At 38.8% G+C, this 23,803-nt stretch overlaps 1 protein-coding gene across 2 annotated transcripts; it reads right to left on the bottom strand.

Moving 5' to 3' along the window:
* Window positions 1–856: 856 nt before the first annotated feature.
* ADH5 (alcohol dehydrogenase 5 (class III), chi polypeptide) lies at window positions 857–23,488 on the bottom strand. Of its 2 annotated transcripts, none has more exons than XM_059376339.1 (9): window positions 23,384–23,488; window positions 19,883–19,984; window positions 17,905–18,046; window positions 17,292–17,379; window positions 13,470–13,689; window positions 13,058–13,318; window positions 12,013–12,148; window positions 9,402–9,540; window positions 857–1,436 (listed from the first exon to the last, which is right to left on the bottom strand). In XM_059376339.1, exons 1-9 carry the CDS (start codon window positions 23,393–23,395, stop codon window positions 1,424–1,426), a joined length of 1,113 nt encoding a protein of 370 aa, XP_059232322.1. In that variant the 5' UTR covers window positions 23,396–23,488; the 3' UTR covers window positions 857–1,423. The 2 variants fall into 2 exon arrangements, with proteins under 2 accessions (XP_059232322.1, XP_059232313.1); XM_059376330.1 differs by lacking the exon at window positions 857–1,436 and adding an exon at window positions 8,675–9,019.
* Between the last annotated feature and the right edge of the window lie 315 nt (window positions 23,489–23,803).

The following is a 23,803-nucleotide window of genomic DNA, read 5'->3' on the forward strand; positions in this document are numbered from 1 at the left end:
CTCCATGACCATTTGAGTTAAAAAGATCCCATTACTGTGTTTGTTTCAGCAGAGTCTATCAGCAGCATTTGAGATGCAGCCATATTTTTGAGAGCTAATTTTAAGATCGAGTGCTGAATATTTAGGGGAGCATCTTATGTACTGATTGTGAAATTAACAGTGAGGGCTTCTTTAATGTCTATCCTTAGAAAATAAGCTCAAGGGGAAAAGGTCTTGTTGGGATAGTTTTGAAAAGATAAACCAACACATTGGTGATGATGCTTTTTTCGGTTTGGGAGATTTCAAAACAATATGGACTCTAGTCTAAATGTAAATATCTAATATCATATTTCTTAGATTTAGATGAAAACATCAAGTTATATCATTCTGCCAACTTTTCACCAAAATAAGTCAGTAAATTTAAGTTTCCATTTTTTGGTGTTAACTTTTAAAATAATAAATATATATTTTTTCCTGCCATTCCTCCATCTTCCTTGGGATTATAATTTAGAAGCAGGGAAACATGTTTGCCTTTTATCTTCATTTTATGTTTTTTGCTGATAGAATGGATTAATGTACATTAGAACCCACACACTGACACTTCTATACCATTTGCCACAGGTCAAAATTAATAGGAAGAGGGTTAGGAATTGTTTGCTATCTTAGCTTGATTCCTTTGTCCTGTAACCACATTTGGCTTTTCTTTCTGTTAGGTGAAAATAGAAGGGCTTGGGCTTCACTTGGCTAAGGCCCCCCAAATCACCCTCCTGGTATCTGCTGTTACTTCTTAAAAAAAATTTTTTTTTTTACTTCCAGCCTTTTATTTTGAAAATTTTCAGATTTACATAAAAGTTAAAAGTATAGTACAATGAAATAATCCTAAATCCTTTCCCTGTGTCCAGTGCCCGTTACTTGGCTGCATCTCTCTCTTGAGGCACTTCTTTTGAAAGAAGTTGCTCCGTACTTCTTTCAGTACTATTGCAGCCTGTCTGTTACAAGGTAAGCACATTTCCTGTCTGATCATAAGACAATTATGGCACCCAAGGAATTTAACATTGATACAGAATTCTCTTAGAGTACACATTCAAACATGAGTCTCAATTTTTTGCTAGTGTTCTTTAAAGCTTTTCTTCTTCTGTGAAAATCCAGGATCCAAACCCATGGCATTTGGTTGTCCCATATCTGTAGTCTTCTTTATTATAGAACAAGCCTAACTTTTTGGGTGTTTTATGAAATTGACACTTAAGCCAGTTAGCTTGTAGAATTATGTATTTGTTTCTCATGAGTAGGTTCAGGATAAATATTTTGGCAGAAGAGTCAGCTGATGATATGCAGCATGTCTTTTTCTTGGTATCGCATCAGGAGACACAATGTTATTGTCACATTGCCAATATAAGTTCCGTCATTTGCCTTGTCCGTCTTTCCATTTTAAGGATATCTTTTCTTAAGCAAATAATCTGGGAGGAGATATTTGGAGGTCATTTTGGTATCCTGTTCACTCCATGGTTTTAACATTCATTGATAATCCTTGCTGGGGTACATTATTTTATTATACTGGGGACTGTAAGTTGAGATTTTCTAAGTCTAGCATTCCATCTACATTATTAGCTGTCACTCTTTTACAAGGAAGCATTTTTTTTTTTACCCTCCTACGCACTGTTTTTGAGTATCCATATGAGCTCGTCAATTCATAAAAATTCTGTAAACATCAGTTCTTATAAATCAGTTGCTGTAATTGGGCCAAATTTGGCCAGCAGAAGCAACTTTCAGCTTATTCATGTGTCATTTTGACCTGTGCCTACTGGTCGTTGCATACTTTCTTGCTTTTTAACATAGCAAGGTGTATGTTTATCATACAGTTTTCCTTTCCCTCAGTGGGACAGGCTGTTTCTCCAAGGAACCCTGCTTCCTTTTCATCGGAACTGCTATTTGGAATTCCAAGATCTGGGTACTACTGGTTGTCACTGTTTCCAGTCACTTTCAGGGAACTGAACCAGGAAATGCATTTAAAAAAAATAAATAAATCATGAGTTCATTCTGATACTTTTTTTTTTAATCTTTTTTTTTTTTAAGATTTTATTTATTTATCAGAGAGAGAGAGGGAGAAAGAGCGAGCACAGGCAGACAGAATGGCAGGCAAAGGCAGAGGGAGAAGCAGGCTCCCCACTGAGCAAGGAGCCCGATGTGGGACTCAATCCCAGGACGCTGGGATCATGACCTGAGCTGAAGGCAGCTGCTTAACCAACTGAGCCACCCAGGCATCCCCATTCTGATACTTTTAAATCTACCACTAATCTTCCTCACCTTTCCCTGTTTCATATTTGTATCTGCTTTATCCCATGGTGGGAACTTTGGTTCTCAATAACATTAATATTTACTTATTTGCTTGAGTCTAGAAGACATGTAAAATTTAGAATTACTCTATCAAAACCACTACCAACAATGAACCTAAGTACAAAATTTGTATTATTTTGTGATTTTTACTAACTTGGAACATGACTCACTGTGAGAGTACAGAGTATTGGTTTAAAAATTACATGAAGCAATTTTTTTCCTACTATATTCAAAATTTCCTAAACTGAGCTACTTTTTAAAAAAAATGTTTTTAATTAACCTATAATGTATTATTTGTTTCAGGGGTAGAGGTATGTGAATCATCAGTCTTACACAATTCATAGCACTCACTATAGCACATATTCTCCCCAATGTCCATGACCCAGCCACCCCATCCCTTCCATGCCCCTACCCTGCAGCAACCCTGTTTGTTTTCTGAGATTAAGAGTCTCTTACAGTTTTCCTTGGAGGAAAACATTAGTTTCCTCCCTTCATTCATTTTAAACAATGAATACAGTGAATGTTGGGGGTAAAACATATAGTAGGAGGAGTTGGGGGGGAATATTTTAGTGGTCTGGGAGTTAGAAATACTGGAACTGCTTGAGGTAGTGTGATACGATTCTGTCTACATTTGGTGTTTGACTTCTACCAAACTCTAGCTATAAGAGGAGCAAATTATACCTCTTTGTAATGTGGATATATGGCCCATTTTGCAGCAGAGAAGAAAATCTGGACATTGATGCCTTAGGAACAAATTGTTTCACAATGTAGGCTACATTATGCTAATATCCTAAAGGTTTTTAATGTGTTGTTGCATTTTAAAAATGAATGTGCAAGGAAAGGTTAGCTTAGCACAGGCTCTGGGGAGAAATTAGCTGGCTCTCCCATGTTTGAACTCTGAGCAGCAAGCAGCCTTTGGTGGCATCCTTCCCCCCTTCCTCTTCTTCCTTTTGGTGTTAAGTATGACAAAGAAGAATGGTGATGTGTATTTGGTTATTTTGAGAAAAAGGAAGCAGGAATAAGGTGGCCTTGGCTCCCTGTTACCATTTGCTTTTGGGGAACTGTGGATGAGCAAAAATAGAACTGTCAGTCTATGGCGATTCTGTGGTTATATTAAAAAATGTATCAAGGGACGTCTGGGTGGCTCAGTTGGTTGGACGACTGCCTTCGGCTCAGGTCATGATCCTGGAGTCCCGGGATCGAGTCCCGCATCGGACTCCCAGCTCCATGGGGAGTCTGCTTCTCTCTCTGACCTTCTCCTCGTTCATGCTCTCTCTCACTGTCTCTCTCTCAGGTAAATAAATAAAATCTTTAAAAAAAAAAAATGTATCAACCCTGGTATATCTTATTCAGATGTGCCAAAAAGTCAAGTCAGTAGAACACTTGAGGGAGGGCTTACTGGGAAATTACCAGTAATATGTTTGTTATAGCTTGAAGTATTTCATTAACTTTTTAAAAAATGGATGTTTAATCTTTTTACCATTGTAAAGTTTTCCGGAGAGTAATGGCTTACATCTCCTGAGTGCTTGGCCCTTTTACTGTTACCCTAAGAACAAACAGGCTAACACTTTCCAAAACCTGTAGATACATCTGTACTTTGGTGTCACGAGAAGAGCACAAGACCAACAGTCAGGACCCCAGGGCTCTGATTTCTCTAATTTTTTACTTGGTTGCCTGACTAGGACAAATCATCGTGCTTCTCTGTGGAGACCTCCAATTTGTGGAATGGTAATCATAACTTAGAAACTGTTTTATTCTATGGATAATATGGCTATAAATTTCACATTATTTCAATACCTGGGTCAGGGGTCAACAGAAAACGGTAGATTTTTTTTTTTTTAATCAAGATTCTATTTATTTTTGAGAGAGAGAGAGGGGAGCTAGTGGGGGGAAAGACAGAAGGAGCCTGATGTGGGGCTTTACCCCAGGGACCAAGACCTGAGCTGAAGGCAGATGCTTAAGTGACTGAGTCATCCAGGTGTCCCTCAGGGTAGAAAAAAACTTTATTAGTAAATCTGAGCCCTGAGTGATTCAGAGGAAACAAAATAGCTGAGGATAAGAACATTTAGTATGAAGATGTGTAATTTAGAGAAAGAGCAGTAGATATTTTAGAGCCCATTTTCACTGTTTATGTTGCTTCATATAGCCTGGTTTTGGTAGTCAAGGACATTTGAGTCCATTCTGAACTGGCGGTGGTTCTTTGGTACATTAGCACTCCTTTCTTGAAAAGAACATGTGCAAAATTTATCTCATAAGGAATTCTGGTATGATGTCCACCTTGATAAAAACCAGTCTGCTTAAAAGTCATCCCACCTGCTTTGTCTCAGAAAGAAAAGTTCTACCAAAGCAATTTGCATAATGGAGGACTTTGTTTGTCCCTGTTCGCTTCGTAATTACTTTTTTTTTTTTTTTTAAAGATTTTATTTATTTACTTGAGAGAGAGAAGGTGAGAGAGAGCATGAACGAGGAGAAGGTCAGAGAGAGAAGCAGACTCCCCATAGAGCTGGGAGTCCGATGCGGGACTTGATCCCGGGACTCCAGGATCATGACCTGAGCCGAAGGCAGTTGTCCAACCAACTGAGCCACCCAGACATCCCAGTAATTACTTCTTTAAAGACACAATTCCCTTAGTTCCATGCATTTATTATCAAAATATCTCTTTAAATATAATTTATAAAATGTTTTCCAAATGTGTTTGTAGTATACTTTTTCTAAATCTGATCTTGTGTATTAACTGAAATAAATTTGGCTGAATCCAGAGTTGGTCTTTTTCCCGGGTCACAAAGTGACTCTAGGCCCAAAGGGACTGTCAGTTACTTTAGGACTTTGATCATCAGTGTAACTGGCAGATTGGTAGCCAAGCAGAAAATGTTCTGAAGAATTCTGTGCATGGAAAATATGTTCCCTCTGTTTCCAAATCAACAAACGTTTTCAGAATTACCAGCTATGTATACTTTTGCATTCAAATGGGATAAATGGAAATAGCATTATGTTTATTTTTTGGAGCATTGTTTGTTTGTTTTAATTTGTACACACATTAACTGGTTCCCTGTGACTTGTTCTGGATATAATGAAGTTTTTTCCTGCCTCCATCCCCTAAAACCTCATCATTCTATATGTTCCTACTTTATAGGTTAGTTTTCTGCATGTAATAAAGAACTTATTCTAAGTCAGACATGTCTGTCTTTAGACATCTTACTCTAGTGAACATTAGTAGGGTTAAATAAAAAGAATAGCACAGCATGCTGAAAATGGATATGCAAATAAGATTTGAAAAATATTAGCTAGGTATGGTAAAAATTTTCAGTGAAAAAGATGCTTAGTTATTTTTATTTTTATTTTATTTTTTTGAGAGAAAGAGTGAGTGTGAGTGGGTGGGGAGGGCAGAGGAAGGGAGTCTCAGGCAGACTCCCTGCTGAATGTAGAGCCTGATGCGGGGGCCAATCCCAGGAGCCACGAGATCACAACCGAAACCAAGAGTTGGATGTTTAATTGACTGAGCGACCCAGGAACCCGTAAAATTAGTTGTTAATACTGTAAAATTTTAGGTACTTAAATTAAAAATACATTTTGCTAGCTTCCATGAAGTATATAATGGGTTAGCCATTTGTGTTAAAATTATATATCTGTCCAAGAAAGCAGTTTAAGATACTTAAAAAAAAAAAATTCTCAACAATACTTCTAAAGTGGTAGACTCCTAATTTTGGGCAACCAGGGTAGATTTGCTGACATGCACACAGTGAATAGATTTTAGCCATGTTTTATCTATACCTTCTTCTAAAGCCTATAACTTCCTAGATGCCACCTAAAAGGATATATTAAAAGGATCCTGAGAAAGCTTTCTAGTCCCATGATCCAAGAATCTTTATAATAAGGATCTTATAAACTTGATTGTTTCTACTAGTTCCTTGAATAGACAATTGTGCTCTCAGCCAGGAAATGCTCCTACTTCTTAAACTGAATTAGCTGGCTCGGGAGTATGTACTTAACTGTGACAGAAATAAAAAGTAAACTCTCTAATTGGCCAGCTACAAGAAATGGAGTTAATTATTTTATATTTAAAAATGGCTTTACTTTCTCACACTGGGGAACATAAAAATGCCATCTCATTTGTGTATACCTCATGTATTAGAAAAGCAATGGGGAAGAAAACTTTTTAAAGAATTATTAGCTCTCCATTATTACCCTACATGTCCATTTTCTTAGTGCAATTGCTCAAGGTAATAATATACTTGGTTTCTGGAAGTCTAGGCTATATCAAACCTGATTAAAAGCCTATTTCTGAAGCTTTGGTAGAAGCTAGTTTTAATTTCTTCTTTTGGTTTTCTCAGGGCAATAGTTTGGGACTATTGGGCCCCTAGTGTACTCTAGCCCTCTAGCTAAACTGAAAAGCTAGGTTGCACTGCCTACAAATGCACCAAAGATCCAAAAAGGAGAGGGCCTGACCATAATTGCCACTTTTCTACTTTTCAGTCAACTAGATGGTGCTCAGAAACACAACTTTTTTATAGGAGCAATTAAGCCACATTGATCGAAAGTATTAAAACAATAAAAAAAGCACATGGGTTCAATCCAACCAGAAGAGATTAATGTGCATGGCATATCCAATGTGTTGATACAAAGACAGTCTGCAATATGCTTTGTGTAGTCTGAAAGGATATATATCAATGCTCTTATATGTACTGAAACTTCTGGGAAGATAATATAAACTTAACAGCAGCCAACTACGTGTATTGTGGGAGGGGAGTGTTGCTCTTCTTATATAGTTTTCTCTATTTGAATTTTCTAACTCTTGGATACGTTGCTTTTATGTTTTATTTTTTTCTATGTCAATGGATTACCTGGATGGGAAGATTATGAATCATTTTTGCTTCTTTATATTGCTTAGGATAAAAAAACATAAATGTTACCTAAGAGCACCACAAAAAGACGGATATATTTGACTCTATTAAAAATAAATATAAGATATATTAAAGTAAGATATAAGATGGATGAAGGGTTGGCATCTATAGTAACTCCTAAAAATTACTCGGAAAAAGATAACTAATTCAACAGAAAAATGAGCAAAGTATGTGAATGAATACTTCACAAAAAAGAAAATACAAATGTATAATAGTACTTTAGTAACTGAGGGGAAAGCCAGCTAAAGCAACAAAATATCATGTCATGTCCATCTCACGTGCTAAAGTTTTCAGCCATTTTGAGGAACAATCTGGCAATTTCTAGTCAAGTTAAGATGCGCTAATCCAAGGATATATAGCTGACTCTTGAACAACACAGGGGTTAGGGCTGCTGACCCTCCACGCATTTGAAAATCCACATATTACGTCTTACTCCCCTAAAACTCGACTAACAGCTTACTTTCAACTGGAAGCCTTAAGAAACAGCTGATTAACATATTTCTTATAGAAGTCTTTTAAGTGGTATTCTTATAACAAAATAAACTAGAGAAAAATATTAAAGAGAAATACATTAGCAGTACCATAATGTAAAAAATCCATGTGTAAGTTATCTGTGCAGTTCAAACCCATGTTGTTCAAGGGTCAGCTATATGGCCTAAGTAACTAACACAATCAGCAGGATGTACAGTGGTTGTCACCAGTGTTAGCAAAACAGAAACAGCTCTGGAAGTTGCTTTATGCCATCATTTTAGACAGCAAGTAGATTATGTTATTTCATATAACTGAATACTATAGCACAGTATTAAAAACAGCATGGCATGATTCATCACACAATAATGAGTAAAAAATGAAAGCTGCAGAATGAGACAGTATTAGGTTTTCCATACCAAAGACTAGAAGGTTAATGCATATGTATAAAGTATAACAACATGCATGAAGAGTGAAAAACACCAAATTCTGGGGGGTGAAGAAAGGACGTGGGCAGGTATTTCACAAGAAACCTCTGGAGAGGAAAGGCAATATGATCTAGAATTGGAAAAATGTGAAATTCAGTATATATTTTTAATATGCTTGAAAGTTCATAGAGCTACCACCAACACACACATACCTTCTGCCCAGAAGGTAGTTTAATGAAGTTTAGTGCCCACTGTGGGCCAAATGCCATACTAGGAAATTGGGAGAGTAAGTCTGAACAAGGCATGGTATCTGTTCTCAAGAATGTACTCTCACAGAGGCTGACCTGGGTTCTGATTAACTTTGCCCCTGATGGTGAGGGAAATCTGTTCTTTAGTAAATGGGCCAGAGACTTAAAAGTTAAGCAAAAATTACTGAGGACAGAAGAAGGCAAGGTTCAGATACTCACCACTACCCTGTTTCCTCTAGCTTTCCTTTAAAGAATGAAGATAATGGGGACAGGAACCATAAGAATGAATTCAGCATAAAAGAGAGATGAAAACATCTACACATATGCAGAACTTATTTTTATTATGTTGGGATATTCCTTAATGAGCTGGCAATTATTCATGTGAAGGAGAGTTGAGAAATCAGATTTATGACTCTATTAGTCTTGTCCTTGATTAGAGATTTGTGAATTATACAAAAAATACTGCCTAAAGTAGGTTGCTCTAGAATTAACAGTAGAGAAGGCCTAGAAGGTCTAGAATGTCTAAGAGGCTGTGAACTTGGAAGATCTTCTCCCTGTTTGTCTGGCTGTTCCAGCTGGACCGCAAGACTTAGGTACAAGGATGAACTGCTGAATTTAAAGCTTTCTCTGTTGAATTTAAAGCTTTACAACAGTTCGAATGCTGTAAGAGAAGGAAACAATAAATAGGTTTTAAATGCTATCTTTTTTTTTTTTTAAACTTTTTTTTTTTTTTTTTTTTTAGATTTTTTATTTATTTATCAGAGAGAGAGAGAGGACGAGAGCAAGCACAGGCAGACAGAATGGCAGGCAGAGGCAGAGGGAGAAGCAGGCTCCCTGCCGAGCAAGGAGCCGGATGCGGGACTCGATCCCAGGATGCTGGGATCATGACCTGAGCCGAAGGCAGCTGCTTAACCAACTGAGCCACCCAGGCGTCCCTAAATGCTATCTTTGAAGACCACTAAAACTACTTTTTTTTAACCCTCCCTCCATAAACCCTAAATCATTACTACATTTTATAATATATACCCAAAAAGGAAGCTTACCTCTTTCCTGCATGCATCAGTTCAAAGGCTTCATTAATTTGGTTAAAAGACAGATTATGAGTCACAAATTCATCAACTTTTATCTTTTTGGACATATATTCAGACACCAACTTTGGGACACTTTCCACACTCTTCCATCCTAAAAGAAATCATACATCTATTAATTCTCCTAACAAATCTTTAGAGTATGCTTATTACTTAGTGGGTGACAGACATTTAAGAGAATAAATTTTATTATGAATTAAAAGGGAATGAAGACCTTCAAAATCAGCAGAGAGGAAGAAGAATTTAATGTTTGTCTTTAGTTAAGAAAATAGTAAATGACTTCTGAGTATTTTCCTTTTTCTGTATTAAGATTTACTAAAATCTCATTAAGTTTTTAGCAAATTGAGACAAAATTTTAAACTGCCTTGGACAGAACTCTGGATATTTCACAACAAATTTACTTAGGTCCACAAAAGAACGAGTTCTATAATCCTGAAATTCAAGGAAGAATAAAACTGATGTGATACATGACTTTATTCCTTTGGTTTTAAATTTAGCAATGAAATTAGGGATAGCATCTCACCCTAGAAAACTGTAAAACAAAACAAAAGTGGGAAATTTTTAGCTATTTAAGATTTTAAACAAAATCAGGGGCTTCAGTCTTTCACTTTTACTGAAAGATGCAATAAAACGACAAAGAAGCCTCTTCACCTTTTAAACTAGGGACACTTTGTAGCTTGTTTCAAACCACTTTTGAGCCTTTTCCAAATCTCCCTCTTTATATCTTCTACCAATTACTCTTTTCCTAAGAATTATGGGGCTTTTTCTTTGTCCTTTAAGAACAAAAAAGTGTGTGTGTGTGTATAATATTGACTGATTGTAGGCTCCATGCCCAACATGGGGCTTGAACCCCAAGATCAAGAGTCACATGTTCTTCCCACTGAGCCAGCCAGGCACCCCCTTCTTTCACCTTTAAAATCTCCTGGTAATGGAGACAAGTACAACCACCACTCTTCTCTAGACCAAAACTTCTATTTTCATCTGTGGGTCATATTTTAACAACACCATTGGGCCCCAGTGCTCCAGTTTATTTCCCAATCAGCATGTGCCAGGAGGATGAGGCTTCAGTTAGGGTTAGGATCAAACCCCAGGCTCAGTCTCCCAGGCTCAGAATGTCCTTTCAAATGCAGATAAGACCCTGGGAAGATGTGTGACCTTAAAAGTCTATTCTAAGATACTCAAGTGAGGCATATATCTAGTTGGAAAGGCAAGTTTAGTCAGTTTTATATATTTTTCTTAATAGAAATCCCTTATTTAAGACTTTATTATTTTTTTTTTTGAGAGACAGCAAGACAGAGAAAGAGAGGGAGCTCACCTGAGTCAGGAGAAGGGCAGAGGGAGAAAGATAATCTGCAAGCAGAACTGAGCTAAACCCAATGTGGGGCTTGATCTCACAACCCTGAGATCATGACCTGAGCTGAAACCAAGAGTCAGACGCTTAGCCGACTGCACCACCCAGGCGCCCCTTGACATCTTTTTATGATGAATTCTATAGTACAAAGACAGAAAACTTTGGCCAAACTCCTCATACTTTCCCGATCTTTTCCTCTGGGCTACAAACAAGTGGACATAATATGGACAATGGGGATCTTAAGAGACACTCTGTTAAATACAGATTAAAAACTCATGCTATGTGATTTTTCACTCCTAAAAGAATGGTAAGAATATGTGTGTGTGTATTAAAAACCTATAAAAACTTAAGATTTCATTCATTCATAATTGTTGGGATATAAAAGCATGATTTGTGCTTCTTAGCTGATCAACCATGAAAAAGATGGAAATGATTTTTCAGCATTCTACCAGTAGTTAGGCAACTGCAACCAACCATGTACTTTTTAGGATCACAAAAGGGAAAAATGATCAGTCTGGCAACTTTTCAATTCTATTATAAAGTTTGGTCTTAAATAGTATTTTCAGGGGCGCCTGGGTGGCTCAGTCGTTGAGCGTTTGCCCTCATCTCAGGTCAAGATCCCAGGGTCCTGGGACCGAGCCCTACATTGGGCTCCCTGCTCGGCAGGAAGCCTGCTTCTCCCTCTCCCACTCCCCCTGCTTGTGTTCCTGCTCTCGCTGTCTCTCTCTGTCAAATAAATAAATTTTTAAAAAACCCCAGTATTTTATTGCAGTATTGTATTGGTTACTGTTGAAGTCAGTACTATGTAGACAGAAGTATGATCACATCCAGCGACAGCTGCACTTGGGAAAGAGGAGTAGAAATGCCAACAATTAAGTCCAGAGTGTAACAGTGTGGCTGACACTGTTGTTTGTGTATCCTGGAACCAACTCCTCACTCCTGCCTGACCCCCAACTATTTCCTCATCAACAGGATACTGACTGTGTGTGCGGAATGTGATCTAGTGCTTCACAGGAAGGTGAGCATCTCCCCAGCCCTGGGGTGAGTATTGAATGAACGTGAAACCCTCCCATTACAGCAACTATGCAACAACTTGTGATGAGAAGGTAGTCTATGAAAATTCTTGTTAAAACAAAACAAATAAAAATCAGCTTGGGATTAAAATTATGCCAATGGAGATAACAACAGAGAAAACATGCTCATCCACTGAATTACCTCCAAAAGCAGTGCCTTTCCACGTGCGGCCTGTTACCAGCTGAAATGGGCGAGTGGAGATTTCTTCACCAGATGCAGCTACTCCAACTACGACGCTGACACCCCAGCCTTTGTGGCAGGCCTCCAGTGCTGCTCTCTGCAGGCAGAGATAGGACCAAATCACAGAGGTCAGTGCATCTGGCTGAGAATATCAGCAAAATAGCTTTGGTGGGAGAGAGTGGTACCTCAGAGCTTTTTAAGAAAATCACAACAAAATGATCATACTGAATATTTAGTAAATGTAATTTCATTCAACAGTATTTTTAAAAAAATTATTAACCTGGCTAAATATTAACACAAAATGAAAGAATTTAAAGCTTTTATTTGCTGTCTAGTTTTTTTTTTTTTTTTTTAAAGATTTGATTTATTTGACAGAGTGAGCAAGAGAGTGAGCAAGCAAGCACACACAAACAGGGGGAGCGGCAGGCAGAGGGAGGAGCAGGCTTTCCGCTGAGCAGGGAGCCTGACATGGGGCTCGTTCCCAGGACTGTGGGATCACAACCTGAGCCAAAGGCAGATGCTCAACAGACTGAGCCACCCAGGCGCCCCCTGCTGTCTAGTTTTAAAAATAAATCCTAGTTCAAAATTCTACAGACTTTAATAAAGGAAGCCGGTGGAGAATCGTGATACTCCTGCTGAGTATCAACTCTGTGTGAAGGAGGTGTCATTACTGTCTGCATTTTACACAAGAGGAAACTGAGCTTTAGAGAAGCTGTTGCTTGAGGTTAGTGAAGTGGATGTACAGCTAACCCTTGAACAACACACAGGGATTGGGGCACCCCTGCCTTGTGCAGTTGAAAATGCACACATAACTCCCCCAAAATTTAACTAATAGCCTACTGTTGACTGGAAGCCTTACTTATAATAATAATTCATAATATTCATAAAATATAAAATAATAATTTATAATAGTATAAACAGTCAATCAGCCAATATTTTGGGTATTTTATGTTCTATTCTTATAATAAAGCTAGAGAAAAAAAGGAATAAAGTGAAACATACCTACCATGACTTTTACATTACCAATGCACTCAAAGGAATAGTCCACACCCCCATCAGTCATTTCAATGAGCACTTCCTGGATGGGTTTACTGAAGTCCTGGGGGTTAATGCATTCCGAAGCTCCAAATTCCTTGGCCCTTGCAAATTTATCTTTATTGATGTCCACACCAATGATTCGGGATGCACCAGCCACCTTACAGCCCATGATGGCCGCCAATCCAACTCCTCCTAGGCCAAAGACAGCGCAAGTAGAGCCAGGCTCCACCTAATAGTAAAGACAGTCTATTAGGTACTCATTGTGCAAGTGTCAAGGAAATCACTAGGTTTCTTACATACCAGGCCAAGTTCACTATTTTAGCAAAGCTCTGTTTTATCAAATTAGAAAGCAGAAGCTAAAATCCAGGTCAATGTCTTACCTTGGCAGTGTTCACAGCAGCACCATAACCAGTTGAAATGCCACAACCCAGAAGGCAGACTTTATCCAAAGGTGCTAAAGGATCAATTTTAGCAACAGAGATATCAGCCACAACTGTATATTCAGAAAACGTGCTGGTTCCCATGTAATGTAAAATTGTCTTTCCTTTGCAAGTAAATCTGCTAGTACCATCTGGCATTAATCCTTTCCCCTGAGTAACTCTAAAGAAAATAAAAAAGGAAAAAAGCAGGGTAAAATCAGGTTTCCCAAAATGCACAGGAAAATCGATTTTAAATATGACAGAAATGTGTGCTATGATCCAAAGTCTAATTTAAAAAAAAAAATTTTTTTCAGAGAGAAAGAGAAGACAGCACAAACGTGCCAGAGAAAGCACGTGCACACGTAAGCAAAAGGGGCAGAGAGAAAGGGAGAACTCAAGCAGACTCTGTGCTTAGCACAGGAGCATGATGTGGGGCTCACTGGACGACCCTGAAATCATTACCTGAGCTGAAAACAAAAATCAGACACTTAACCAACTGTGTCACCCAGGTGATCCCTAAAGTCTAATTTCTATTGTATTTGTTAATAATTTAGCACCTTTCAGCAATGCCTTATTAAGGAAACTTAAGAAAGACATTTGCCAACATTCAATATCCTTCTGGATCTTACTGTTGGTATTGAAATAAATTTAACAGATACAACTTACGACAGATGAAATAATTTTAAAATTCTGTCATAAAACTGTGAGCAAATATAACTTCTGAAAGCACAGAGCCAAAGCCAGAATCTATACAAGGAGAGATTATGAGCAATTATGCAGATCAGGTGATGAAAATAGATAGCCACACTGGCTAATTTAGATCTTTCAGGAGGCTTGTTTTTTCAAAACGGTCCTCAAGGATTCAAGTTATCTTTTCTTTATTTTTATTTTTTTTGCCTTTGTAGTTGGTAACACTAATGAAGGATTAAAAAAAAAAAAAACCTCACAAAGGCCACCAGTATGATAAATGGTGTCAAAAGTTATTTTTGACATTCTAAATAGATAGGTAATGTAATGTCCTGCTTAGGAGTGCAGGCCCTAAAGTCAAACACAGTTGGGTTCAAATCCTGTGTGATCGTGGGCCAGTTAATTAACCTTTGTGCCTTAGTTTCCTCATTAGAAAATGGAGAAACAATTGTATTTTCCTTACAGATTGTTATAAAAATCAAATGAGCATTCATAAAGCATTAGTATTGTGCTTGGCACAGGGACAATACTAATAAATATTTAATAAATTAATTTAATAAATTATTTAATAAATATTTGTTGTTTTTAGTAAAAACAATGTACTATAATTTGATGTACATTCTTAAGCTAATCTTTTGGAATACACAGAATAAACAAATACATAGATGAAGAGAAAATGGATTGCCTCTAAACATAAGAGCAAATATATTCCCTTGGAGAGAAAAGTAAGACCAGAAACAAAAAACTATGTGACAAAGCTCCACCACAAATAACTTCTATCTTTAAGAGAACAACTTAAGTTTGTTTAGCCTTCCTTAATGTAAGAAATCACTTCTGTTCCAGAGGAGTTTCTTTAACAAAAGGGGACATGGGATACATTTTATGCTTTGAAAGGATTTGTCCCTCTAAAAGGTTACAGACAGCCACAAAAAGTCCATTATCCTTATTATACTTGATAGGTCCCAAGCTTTTAGACAGTGTTTGAAATTACCTTTCAAAACAAGATTTGTTTTGGTTCTAGCTTTGCCAAAACTAATTGGACTTTTGTTATAAAGTAAATGGAATCTCGTTCCCCAAAATATAAGCTAATTTTAACAATGGCACTAGAAAACAAATATGACACATGGATTTTCCATATATGACTCAATCTTCTAGGTCACGGACACAATTCCAATGTGTGTGTGGGGGTGTGTTTCCTCACACACAACACTGAACAATTCTTGGACACAGCAGGGTCCAAGACTTCAACTCAATTCTGACACCAGCTACCTGGAGAGCCATCAGGTTCCATAGATTAAGGACTCAGTCCTGTAAGACTGTCCCTACCCTCTGCTTCAAAAGCCAGTTGCAAGCTCCAGGTTGTTACAAGCCCCCCCCCCCTTTTTTTTTAAAGATTTTATTTGAGAGAGAAGAGAGTATGTGCAGGTGCATGCGTGCACATGACTTGGGGGAGGAGCAGAGGGAGAGGCAGAGAATCGCAGATTTGGTGCCAAGTGCAGATCCTGACACGGGACTCGACCCCACAACCCTGAGATCACGACCTGAGCTAAAACCAAGTGTAGGAGGCTCAACTGACTGAGCCACCCAGGTGCCCCATGGAACCTATGCTTCTGACCCATAGGCTACAGATTGGAGGTTCCAAAGACTTCCTCCTTAGGTTCTTTTAATTCTCCAGAGTAGCTCACAGAACTCATGGAAACACTTCTGTTATTAAAGGATATGATAAAGAATACGAATCAACAGCCAGATGAAGAGATGCATAGGACGTATGGGAAAAAACTGAGGAGTTCCCACATGCTTTCCAGGTATGTCACTCTCCCCAGTCTCCATGTGTTCACTAGCCCCAAAGCTCTCTGAACCATCCTTTTGGGGTTTATGGAAGCTTAATTATAGTTATGGTTGACACTGGCCATTGGCTGATTCAACCTCAGTAGCCCCTTTTCCTCTACCAAAGGCCAGGCCGTTCGTAGATTTCCTAACGGTTTTCCAAAGGTCATTTTTAATAATACGATAAAGACACCTTCATAGCCCACATCATAGGAAATTCCAAGGGTTTTAGTAGCTATGAGCCAGAAACCATGGCAGAATACAAAATACGTATGAGAATATAAATTTGGTCATCTAAATGAAATCACGGTATTACACTTAGCAATTCCAATCTTAGGAAAATACCCAAGAGAAAGTAGTGCATACATTCACTAAAAGATATGCACAAGAATGTTTACAGTGGCATGAGCCACGACAGCCCCAAATACTGAAGGAGCAACTTAAATGTCCATCAACAGAATGGCTAGAGATAAATGAATGAAATATGGCAGCGCAAACTGGATACATCTCACTGACATTCTGAATGAAAGAAACCAGAAAAAGAGCACACTGTATGAGATTCTATTTATATGAAGTCCTGTAGCAAATGAAATGAGAATAGTGGATAGTGGTTCCCTTTGAGGGAGGCAGGTACTGACGTGGAAGGGATACGAATGACTCCACAGGGTGCTGCAAGGGTTCTCGATCTTGATCTAGGTGGATATAGGTGTGTATATACATAACAATTCATGGAGCTGTACACTTAAGATTTATAGACTAAGTATTTTATTATATATGTTCTACCTCAAGAAGAAGAAAAAAAAAGGTGAATACATGGAGATCTTAAATTGCCTCAAAATAGAGTTAAGTGCTGCTACCTTACTACAATAAAATAACCACCTTTTTTCTGTGTAGTAAGGGGTTATGTTATCTCCCGTAGTCTTCCTAGTAACCTATGAGTTTTATTACTTGGATCTCATGGACAATAAAATGGCTCTTTAAATGGTTTCATTTAATTTCATAAGCATGTCCCTCCTTAATGTATATTCTGGCAAATTTAGCCTAGTGTTATGGAAGGAAAATGGGTTCAGAAAATTCTGTTTTATCTAACAGTTATTATATTGGGTAAACCGCTTAATTTCTGAGTCTTAATTTTCTCATCCATGAAAATGGGGATATGAACGATAAGGCTGCCATAAGGCTGAAATGAAATAATGCAGGTAGAGTATTCTGTATACAGTGCCACACAATTACTTATTATTTTAAGAAAAAAATCACAAAGATACTAACCTTATCTTCTGGCAAAGGTTTGTTTTAGGGTTTAGACAAAATTTGCATTCTCCACACTGTGGGATGTAAAGTGGGATGACAGTATCACCTGGGAAACAAATGCAAAGACACTCTCCTGAATAGGGAACCTCTGTTTCTAAATGGATACCTCAGCCCCTGTAAATTCCCACTCCTGTCAACTCGCATGGCTTTCCAAATTAACAACTTTCACTTAGAACATAACCTACGTAACATCACTCAGACACCACTGACTATACAAGAAGTACAAGTTTTCAAAATTTTGATTGAAATGGAGCTCTTAAAATTTTAACTGGAAAACAAGGTCATGGGCTTTGAAATACCGATTCACTGCTGAACCTTCAAAAATTCTTGCGTAATTGGTCAAAACTGGCTTTGGGGAAAAATAGTTTCAGAAGAACAGTAGTCTGCAAAATCCAAAAGAAAAAACACTCCAGTGTTTGAACTTCCCAGATAAGGAATAAAATCGTGCTTGACAAATGACTCAGGTGATAATCTGTTCTTGAAGAAACAATGCATAGCTTATTGGAAATATAATTTCCTTGCAGAAATTAGTTGAAATTATGAAATCAAGTGGTTCAAATATCCTCCTTACCTGCCTTCACCTTAGTAACTCCTTCACCAACACTTTCCACAATTCCGGCACCTTCGTGTCCTAGGATCACTGGAAAACTCCCTTCAGGATCAGCCCCACTCAGGGTATAGGCATCGGTGTGGCAAACTGCAGTGGCAATAATCTAACAGGATATTAAAGAGCATTTATGTGTGTTTGCATGCAATTCAGAGTGAGATACAGGTCAAAGGCAAGGCATTTTTAATACCGTATTTCACTGACTCTAAGACACATTTCTTTGATATTTTAACCTCTTTAAAAATCAGCATGTGCTTATAATCTATGGCCTCTTAACAATTAGAACTGACAGCATTTTTTAGTGATCCATAAAAGTAATGGTGTGTTTATACGCAAAGGAAACGGTTTTTCTGACTCCTTTCCAGCGCAGGCTAGCAAGAGCAGGTAAACATGGTGACTTTATGGGCCCTGTGCCTCCAGATATGGAGAGGAACATGACCTGTGTACAAAGCAGGTGGAGCCAACTTCACTGCTGGGATCCTCCTGACTGCTGACAATTGTGATTTCTAAGGAGATATGTCCTACTTCTGAAATATGACAGGCTACTTATTCTGAGCCCAAATTCAGAGCTTTTAGTGAAACTGACTCCCTTCTTAGCAACCACACACAATTTCTACTTAAATAATCCTTCATTCCTATCTTGCTGGTTTTTAAAAAGTAGCTTATCTTTCTAAGCACTAAAAGCACAAGAAAGAAATCTGGGAGGAGTGCCTAGGTGCTTCAGCTGGTAGAGCGTTTGCCTTTGACTCAGGTCATGATCCCAGGATCTTGGGATCGAATCCTGAGCCACACTCCATCCAGCCCCATATTGGGCTCCCTGCTCAGCGGGGAGTCTGCTTCTTTCTCTCTCTCTGCCACTCCTTCTGCTTGTGCACACACACACTCTCTCTCAAATAAATAAAATCTTAAAAAAAAAAAAAAAAGCGTGGAATGTTTGTGTTTATACTTCTTTGTTTCTCACCTATATACCTGCTATTTGTTAGTAGCTTCCTATTGCTCTACAGCTCATCTTAGTACATCCCAGGACACATTTTCTTTTTCAGTAGCAAAATCACAATCAGGTTAATTTCTGAACTTAAGGGAAAACGTCTAAGCCCTGTAAGATTTCAGATTCCTGGGTCCGAGATGAATAGGATCTTGAAAAGTTACTTGGCCCTAGGCTCCTCCACTTGGTATTTGATCCCTGGGAGCATGAGCGTTTGGAGGTGAGATGGGGAAGGTATACTCTAATTCAGAGCAAAAAAAAAAAAAAGAAGAAGCAAAAAAAGCTTACTTTTCTAGAATGTTAGTTTTACTCAGTGGTCACTACTTTAAAGTATTAATTTTGCATCAAAACAACACAGTAGAATGCTAAAAATATCCAGGTGACTGCCGTGTGCAACAGCCTTTTCTCCACGGGGATCTTCCTTTCTCTGCCACAGTAGAGGCTGAGTAGGACTAGACTGATCCCCTGAACCCTGGCCTTGCCTGCAAGGGTCAGTACATTTTAAAGCTCTCTAAGCAAGCGGATTTCACTTGGCTGTTGCTCCAGTTAAATCAGGAGCCTCTTTCCAAATATTATTTAAAACCTTTTCTAACAACTGAAGACCATTTCTACTTCTGTTTCCAAAGGTCTTCATACATTTTAAGTCATGGGATCAGGAGAAAAGGGAGCATCTTACAAATTCATCTTAAACACAGGCTACAGAAGGTAAGCAGCAATAATCCATTGATCCGTGGGGAAGGTTGCTGAGTTCAGCTCAACATCAAAGCAAAAAAGACAGAGAGGAGTGTTGCAAAAGCGAACTGGGTAAAGAAAGAGGAAGATGTTGTGATTCTAAGGTTGGATGACTTTTGATACCTTCTCCTTGACACTGGCCTTTGGGATTTATCCTCAGAGGATTCACCTACCCAGAGACCTAATTTTAAGTCTTCTCTTCCAGGGCCTTAGATGTATCATTACCTTAATTCGAACTTCATGAGCCTTTGGGGGTGCCACCTCTACATCCTCTATGGAGAGAGGCTTTCCTGCCTCCCAGGCAACAGCAGCCTTGCACTTGATAACCTGAAATGGGGAAAAATAGAGAGCATATTGTTTATCCTCCTGCACTAATAATGAACTACTTATTAGTTAATTTAGGTCCTGAGGAATGCTAATCTTAGGAAGTATATCACACACAAAAACTCTACACCCCGAAGTCATAGGGAGAACTATTTTGCATGTTGTTAGATTTCATATAAATAATGTTCATGGAAAAAATTTAATTGAGAAGACCACATGGTCAGATATAAAAGCCTCTTTTGGTAAAGAAGTTTTGTTAACCAAATACTTAATGCCTTCTACAATGCATAAGCAGGAGCACATCAAGAATACAGATTCCAGGGGCACCTGGGTGGCTCAGTGGGTTAAGTGTTTGCCTTGGGCACAGGTCAAGATCTCAGGGTCCTGGGACTGAGGTCCATGTCCAGCCCCTGGCTCAGCAGGGAATCTGCTTGCCCTTTTCCTTTCGCCCCTCACCCCCACTTGTGCTCTCTCCCTCACTCTGCTCTCTAATAAATAAATAAAATCTTAAAAAAAAAAAAAAAGAATACACATTCCAAGACAATCTGATTTAGTAGGTCTGGCATAGGATCCAAGGAATCTGAATGCTTAACATATACCCTAGAGGATTCCTCTATGGCTGGTTTAAGCTGACACTGGTTTAGTGCAAAACTGCAAAGTGGGAAGAAGCATAAGGAGTAACAGAAGGCAGGAACTTGAAAATACTACATCTACTCCTTTTAGCTGTTCTATACAAATACAGTAGCCACTTGCCATGTGTGTTACTGAGGAGCTGGAAAATGGCCAGTCTGAACTGATACAAACTGTAAGTGTAAAAGTTACCCAGATTATGAAGACTTAGTACAAATAAAGTAGAAGTATTTTAATATTAAAAAAAATTAATTATATATCATGATAGTAACTTGAATACAGTAGTTCTTCCTTATCTGTGGAATATACATTCTCAGACTCTCAGTGGATATCTGAAATTATTATGTTTTTCCTATACAAATATACCTGTGATAAAGTTTAATTTATTAATTAGGCACAGTAAGGGATTAACAATGATAATAAAGTAGAACAATTCTAATAAGTTATATGAATATGGTCTCTCAAAATATCTTATTGTACTGTTATGTTTCACCTTCTTGTGATGATATGAGACAATAAAATGCCTACATGAGGTGACACAGAGTGATGTAGGCACTGTGATGCAGTGTTAGGCTAGTAGTGACCTTCTGACAATAGGTCAGAAAGAAGATCACCTGCTTCTGGACTGTAGGTGACTTTGGGTAACTGAAATAGTGGATAAGGTAGGGCAGGGGGTGGTGTGGATTACTGTATAATGGATTAAATTTTTATCCAATTTTAATGTGGCAACTAGAAAAATAAAAATTACATATGGGACTTGTATTATATTTCTATAGCACAGCATTGCCTTAGAAATTCTAGTCAGTACACTCCTCCTTTACCAGAGAATCAAGTGTAATGAGGAGAGTTTAAACATTTTTTTTTAATTGAGGTATGGTTAACATTGAATATTATATTAGTTTCAGGTGTACAACATAGTGATTTGATGTTTATATACATAAGGAAATGATCACCACAGTAGGTCTAGCTATCATCTGTCACCATACAAAGTTATTGCAATATTTTCTTGACTTTATTCTTAACGGTGTACTTCACATTTCCATGACTTCTTTATTTTATAAGTGGAAGTTTGAACTTCTTAATCTTCCTCACCTATTTTACCTCCTCTCCAACCCTGCAGGAAAGTTTTGATTAGTTCACATAATGCTTATGAAATCTGTTGACAGAATAAAGGTTGCAAACTGCTGGGTTTACAGGAGACAGACTGGAAAGTCAACAATTCCAACAAGTATAAGTTAAAGGGAGAGGCATAAAGTGCTACAGAATGCACAAGGCGCAGAAAGAGTTAACTTTGGTTGGTGGGTTTGAAAAATCTTCACTTTTAACTAGGATACCAAAGGACGAGAAAGAGTTACAAATAGTGATAAAACACCTACAATTACAAAAAGCTATTGTGAGAAGTAACTGAAAACGAAGTCCCTAAAACAGTCCTTGGCATTGTGTAGCTTTGTAATAATAAATCAATACTTATTAGTAGCAGTAGAACAAAGCCTGGAGGAAAAGGAGAGTTGAACTATATGGAGAGATGAATGGCTTGGGTAAACTGGTGAGGCTGGAAATTACTGCTTTTAAAATTTAAGTGTAGATATTAAATCTGATGGTCAAAAAATTCAGACATTGTTTTAGAATCTGTTTCCAACTGAATGGATCATTAAAGCTCAGAACAAAGTCCTAAAGGTCAAATTTGGAATAGCCATGGATCCTAGAGAATTTAAGCAACATGATAATCTATACCTATAATCTAACACCTATAATCTAAGTTTTTATGCCCCTTTCCATCTCAGGAATGTTTGAAAGATTAACCTTTTCCTTTCAATGACGATTCTAAGCAGAAAAGGCTCCACCCCAAATCCACAGACAATTGCCCTACTTCAACAATTGAACTATCACAGGATTATAATTTCTCACCTTCTTCGAATCAAGGCACTTGGTAATAAGGATAAACAACTTGCCAATTTGTTAAGTCTAAAAGATTGTCTACAGTTTACCGTTTCTTCTCAACTTCAACATTTAAGGTCCTAAATCTTTCTAGAAAATTTCTAAAGTTTGCAAAACATTTAAACACCAAATCACTTTTAATTATTCATGGTATTCGTATATTTCTGCCTTTCTTTATCGTCTAATCCCTATTTCAGGAACCTAGAATAGTTCTTGCACAGGAACAGACTTGGACCGGAATCTTGTCTACCTTAAAGTGACCACTAAGCACGCCAAACCTTTAAGCCTCAATTTTTGGTCTGTAAAATGGAGACAATACCCCGCAGAAGTGTCACGGGAGGATTAAAAGGATATAAACTTCTGGTGCCTTAAATGCTCAAAAATGTTACTACCGAAAGGTCTCTAGCAGTCTTCCCCAAATACAGTCTTTTATGTTCAATTATGAATTACGATCATGAAACACAACTATTGTAAGGGTTAGACGCACGGGTTCTGCTACCAGCCAACTATGACCCCAGGCAAGTTAGTTATTTTAGCATTTGCAAAGCACAAGTGCTCCTAAATCACTTCTAGCAGGAAACCGACCACCCCCGCCCCCGCTCTCCGCTGCCCTAGAAGCAGCAACATCTTTTCAAGTAAGGAATCAAACAAAGATTCTTTCCCTTCCTTCCCGCAGAACCGCTCGCCCCAGGCACCGTTTCCGATCCGGCAGCTCGTGCCTGTCTACGGGCCGAGACCCGCGCTCCCCTCACAGTCAGCGGCCCGGTTCCACCTTACGCTTTCCCTCTAGCCCTTCCTTCCTTGGAGTCGGTCGCGCGACACGGGATGGCCTACCTGGCTCGCCATGGCCTCGGGCTCAGTCGGCTAGGGGCGGACATCCGGGGTGGGACCCACGGTACCGGGCACGGGGGGGGGGGGGGCGTGCGCCTGGCGCGGGGGGCGCGGCGTGGGCGGGCCGTGCTCCTGGCGTGGTCCCGCCTCCGCCTGCACCGGGGGCGGAGCGTGAATGCGGGACTTGCTAGGCCTTCTTTGGTCGCGAGGGGCGGGCCTTGAGCTGGGCGGGGCCTGGGCTGGGCGGGGCCTGCGCTGGACGCGGCAGATGGTCTAGGACGCGCCCACGTGGTTTCAGCTCTGAAGTTGGAGGGGTTGCGCGAGGCAGTTAGGCTGCCTGTGGAATTATCTGTGTCTGAAGGAGTTTTCCCCCGTCACTTTTAGCCCAGGCAGCGAGATAAGGCTTATGAAGGAGAGAGATGG

The sequence above is a fragment of the Mustela nigripes genome, chromosome 1 (genome assembly GCF_022355385.1).
Source record: "Mustela nigripes isolate SB6536 chromosome 1, MUSNIG.SB6536, whole genome shotgun sequence".
Lineage (NCBI taxonomy): Eukaryota > Metazoa > Chordata > Mammalia > Carnivora > Mustelidae > Mustela > Mustela nigripes.